The sequence below is a fragment of the Nelumbo lutea genome, chromosome 5, assembly GCF_056320005.1.
Source record: "Nelumbo lutea isolate HS-2025 chromosome 5, American lotus-T2T, whole genome shotgun sequence".
Lineage (NCBI taxonomy): Eukaryota > Viridiplantae > Streptophyta > Magnoliopsida > Proteales > Nelumbonaceae > Nelumbo > Nelumbo lutea.
The window spans coordinates 48,149,471-48,154,599 of NC_142688.1; the positions used below are offsets into that span (position 1 = coordinate 48,149,471).

Consider the following 5,129-nt stretch of genomic DNA (forward strand, 5'->3'; position numbering starts at 1 on the left):
GGAAAGAAGCCAAGAAAGAAAGAAGGGAATGAGAGAATGTAGATGTATAATTCTGTCTCTATTCAACTCAGTACAAGAGATTTATAACAGCTCGTCCAACAACTCAACTCATGCCTACTAATATAACAAACATAACTGTCTAACATCCCAACTAATATAACAAACATAACTGCCAACTCAACTCATGCCAACTAATATAACAGTCTAACATCCCAACTAATATAACAAACATAACTACCAGCTCAACTAACTGCTAGCCACTTTCTATGCTACATCAAATCCTCCCCCTTAAGAACCTTTGTCCTCAAAGGTCAAAACCAGGACACTTCTTGCAAAGGTCATAATAGAACTCCCAAGTGGCAGCTTCAGGAGGGCAATTCTGCCATTTGACCAGGACCTTTGCAGCAGCCCCTTCCCCCGCTTGACCATCTGACAATCAAGAATAGCTTCAGGGACTCTTGGGGCATTGGAAGGAACCCTGAAAGGAGACAAATCGAAAGCAACAATAGCCAAATAATCCTTCTTCAGCTGGGATACATGAAACACATTATGAATCTGAGCTCCAGTAGGCAATTCGAGCTTGTAGGCAACAACACTTATCTTGTCAAGGATTTTATAGGGGCCATAGTACTTGGGACTGAGTTTATGATTCGAGCGATCAGCAACAGTTCTTTGGTGATATGGTTGCAACTTGAGGAATACCATATCCCCAATATTGAAGCTCCTTTTACTCCGGTGTCGGTTTGCCAACTGTGCCATCCTATTTTGAGCTCTCTGCAAATGAAATTTAAGAGATTTCATCATGTTCCCTCGCTGGAGGAGACTGCGATCAACCTCAACACTTTTTGACTCCCCTGGCAAATAAGGCAGGTGAAGAGGAGAGGGCTGCCCATATAAGATCTCATATGGAGTCGTACCAGCAGAGGTATGGAAGGTGGTATTATACCATCACTCAGCAAGAGGGAGCCATTTACTCCATGAAGTAGGCTGATCATGACACATATAACGAAGATATGTTTCGAGACAGCGATTGACAACTTCTGTTTGGCCGTCCGTTTGAGGATGATACGTCGAGGAATGGAGTAATTCAACACCTTGCAATTTAAACAGCTCAATTCAAACTTCAGAGAGGAACACCAGATCCCTATCAGAGACAACGGTATTCGGCAACAGATGGAGCTTAAAGACCTCATTAAGATAAAGTTGAGCTACCTGCAGGGTTGTATATGGATGCTATAAAGCCATAAAGTGGACAGCTTTGCTTAAACAATCAACTACCACAAAAATAACATCCTTCCCAAAAGAAGTAGGCAACCCCTCAATAAAGTCCATCAATATTGCAGACCAAACTTTATCAAGGATAGGTAAGGGTTGCAGTAGACCAGGATAGGCTGAGGAATCATATTTGCAAGTTTGACATGTACTACAGGACCGGATGTATTGGTGGACATCCTTAGGCATTCCCTTCCAATAAAATAGTGACTTAATCCTCTACAAAGTTGTTGTATGACCAGAGTGACCTCCAAATGGTGAATCATGCATCCATTTAAGAATAGACTGCTTAAGAGCAGCGGAAGACCCCACAACCAATTTCCTTTTTCTGTGCAATTGGCCATTACTCCAAGTATAATGAGGGTGAGTTGTTGGATTTTGTTGAAGCTCAAGGATCAGTTTCTGTAAAGCTGAGTCAGTATGCCAAGCCTGCTGCAACTGTTGATACAAGTCTGCATCCAATGCCCTCAAGGCCAATAACAGAAGCTCTAAAGATTGCATCCTGGAAAGAGCATCGACTGCCTTATTTTCCTGCCCCTTTTTGTACTAAATTTCAAAGTCATAGCCCATCAGTTTTGCCATTATCTCCTGCTGTGCTGGAGTAGAAATTTTCTACTCCAACAAATATTTGATGCTCTTCTGATCTGTCCTTATAATAAAATGTCTATTTAGTAAGTATGTACTCCATTTTTGGACTGCAAACAAGACAGCTAGCAACTCTCTTTCATATACTGATTTTGCTTGATGCAAAGGACTGAGGGTGTGACTTATATAAGAAATAGGGTGATTATCCTGCATAAGAATTGCACCAATACCCACTCCTGAAGCATCAGTCTCAATGACAAAAGTCTTGGAAAAATCAAGAAGACCCAGGACTTGAGCAGAGCAGAGAGCTTCCTTCAATTGATCAAAAGCCACTTGGGCCTGTTCATTCCATGAGAATTGATCTTTCTTGAGAAGATTAGTGAGAGGTTTAGCAATATGACCATAATGCTGCACAAACCTCCTATAATATCCTGATAATCCCAAGAATCCCTTCAGTTGTTTCAAGTTAGTAGGTGGAGGCTAATTCCGGACTGCTGAAATTTTAGTAGGGTCAGTAGCAACCCCCTGGGGCAGAATAAAGTGCCCCAAGTACTCCACTCTAGAAGCAACAAAGGATCATTTGCTTCTCTTGACATACAAAGAATGCAGTGGCAGTAACTCAAAAACAGCTTCCAAATGATGTAGATGAATCTGCAAATCTGGACTATACACTAGAATATCATCAAAAAAGACTAAGACAAATCTTCTAAGATATTGCTTAAAGACTTGATTCATCAAATTCTGAAATCAAGATGGGGCATTTGTGAGGCCAAAGGGCATCACCAAAACTTCATAATTCCCTTCATGTGTCTTAAAAGCTGTCTTGAATACATCTTCCTTATGCATTCGAAGTTGGTGGTAACCGGATCTTAAATCCAGTTTAGTAAATACACTAGCACCAGATAACTCATTCAAGAGGTCATCCAAAAATGAGATAAGGAACCTATCCTTCACAATTCTATTGTTTAATTCCCTGTAATCTATACAAAGGCGCCATGAACCATCTTTCTTTCCCACTAGAACAACAGGAGAAGCATAAGGACTTACACTAGGTTGTATAATACCTTTCTCCAACATTTCATTTACCAACTTCTCAATAATATTTTTCTGTAAAGATGGGTACCTGTATGGCCTCTTATTGATAGGGAGAGCCCTAGGTTCAATTGGGATCTTGTGATCAAAGCCTTCTCTGTAAGAGGGCAGGCCCACCGGTTCTTCAAATACAACAGAGTACTTGTCCAAGAGCTTACAGACTGCTTCAGGTATGGCTGCATTATTCAGAGTAATAGAGAACAGAGAAGCAGTAGCATCAACATCCTCTTCAATACTGCAGAGTTGCAACAAGGCTAATTGTCCTCCTTGCAGCAGTGATTTAGATATTCTTTTGCCATCAACTTCTCTTAGTTTATTAGTGGTAGCTCCTTTGACAACATGCTTCTTCCCATCAACCCTAAATTCCATTCTCAATTGTTGGAAGTCCCAAACTATAGGTCCTAAGGTTGACAGTCACTGAATTCCTAGTACCACATCACAAAATCCTAAAGGTAAGACCATGCAATCTGCTGCAAAAGTGGTGCCTTGTATTTGCCAACTAAATCCTTTACAGACTGCTGTTGTATACACTTTATTACCAACAACTACTGATACAGCCATTGGCTTAGTGCTCTCCACTTTACACCCCAACTTCTTCACAACTTGCTCATCCACAAAGTTATGTGTACTACCACTATCAATCAAGATTTGTAGAGGTCATTTCTTGTGATACCCAGTCACCCTCATAGTCTGAAAATGTGAGTTTCCTATAATCGCATTCACCGATATGCAAGGCTCAATAGGGGGTTCTTCTTCCTTACATTCTTCTGCAGTGTCATCTTCATCCTCATCATCATTTAGTTCCATAACATATAGTTGGGCTCTCTTATGTTTCAGTTGGTGTCCTGGTGTAAAGGGTTCATCACAGAACATACACAACCCTTTAGCTCTTCTATCAACCATTTCCGCAGCTGAATACAACGTAGGTGGCTTGTCCAAGATAGGTGTTCCCTGAATCTTGAGAGGAATAGATGGTGGGGTTTTAATAGTACCTTGTTTAGATGTCTGATTATTACTCACAGCCTTCGGATACACATTCTTGATTTGAGAATTATACTTCGACTGCTTGTACTTTTGCGTAGATTCAAATAACTTTGCTAAGTTGGTAGCATGCTGAATAGTCATGGGATGAAACATTCTCACATGCATTTGTGTTTCATATTCTAACCCGGTAATGAAGCAACTGATTTTATATTCTTCAGTCAATTCCACCCTGGTCAAGATGTTCTCAAACTACTCCATATGCTCAACAACAGAGCCTGATTGTTTGAGCGACATTAATTCTGACATCGGATCATCAAAGGCAGGACCGAACCTACTCGCGATGGCCTTAGCATAATCCTCCCAATTCATGGGGTCATTAGTGAGTCTAGACTTCATCAAAGTGTGATGCCATTGTAGTGCTTTACCTTCCAAATGGATCGCTGCCAATTTGACTTTAGCAGCAGACGAAGTGTTATCCAAAGAGAAGAATTGGTCACATTTGTAAAGCCAATCCTTCACATGGTCTCCATTGAATTTCGGGAAATCTACCTTTGTAAGCCTTGTGGAGAAGGAGGAATCAGAAAAAGAATTACCATCTCCACCATTTCTTGGGTGTCCTCTTCCTAACGTCCCCCCTGTCTGCTCCTGCCTTGCTTGCTGATTAACCAATGCCATTATCATATCCTTTAGCCCAGTGATGGATTGATCCAATCGAGCATTAGTTTCATTCAACTTCCTTGTTAAAGCTGCCTCTACCTCTCGAATGGAGGTTTGTTGTCGTGTCGATTCCGCCATTACCCAGAATCAGAACAAGCTCTGATACCAATGATGCAGCTCAGGTTGTGGAGCACTCTGAGAACTGTTGGATTATCCTGCAGGTATGGTTATCACAAGAAAACCACATGAACAGAGATAATGAAGGAAAGAAGCCAAGAAAGAAAGAAGGGAATGAGAGAATGTAGATGTATATTTCTGTCTCTATTCAACTCAGTACAAGAGATTTTTAACAGCTCGTCCAACAGCTCAACTCATGCCAACTAATATAACAAACATAACTGTCTAACATCCCAACTAATATAACAAACATAACTGCCAGCTCAACTAACTGCCAACCACTTTCTATGCCACATCAATATGAGGGGAAAGAGAGGTGAAGATATATAAATAAAGATATCTCATAAGAAAAAAATATAAAA

The 5,129-nt window shown here is 40.7% G+C and overlaps 1 protein-coding gene across 1 annotated transcript; it reads right to left on the minus strand.

The window, feature by feature from the left end:
* Nucleotides 1-288: 288 nt before the first annotated feature.
* Nucleotides 289-3,318, minus strand: LOC148852225 (uncharacterized). Its single transcript, XM_088945755.1, has 7 exons — nucleotides 2,641-3,318; nucleotides 2,411-2,528; nucleotides 2,005-2,288; nucleotides 1,512-1,818; nucleotides 1,279-1,391; nucleotides 918-1,094; nucleotides 289-774 (listed from the first exon to the last, which is right to left on the minus strand). Exons 1-7 carry the CDS (start codon nucleotides 3,316-3,318, stop codon nucleotides 289-291), a joined length of 2,163 nt encoding a protein of 720 aa, XP_088801881.1.
* Between the last annotated feature and the right edge of the window lie 1,811 nt (nucleotides 3,319-5,129).

What these genes read in the sequence shown, in the direction of transcription:
- LOC148852225 (XM_088945755.1), bottom strand. Translation starts at nt 3,318, where the DNA reads ATGGAATTTAGGGTTGATGGGAAGAAGCATGTTGTCAAAGGAGCTACC. An exon ending in AAGGGAATTATGAAGTTTTG is followed by an intron (nt 2,529 to 2,640) that starts GTGATGCCCTTT and finishes ATGATATTCTAG; the next exon opens with TGTATAGTCCAGATTTGCAG. An exon ending in TTTGTTGCTTCTAGAGTGGA is followed by an intron (nt 2,289 to 2,410) that starts GTACTTGGGGCA and finishes TGGGATTATCAG; the next exon opens with GATATTATAGGAGGTTTGTG.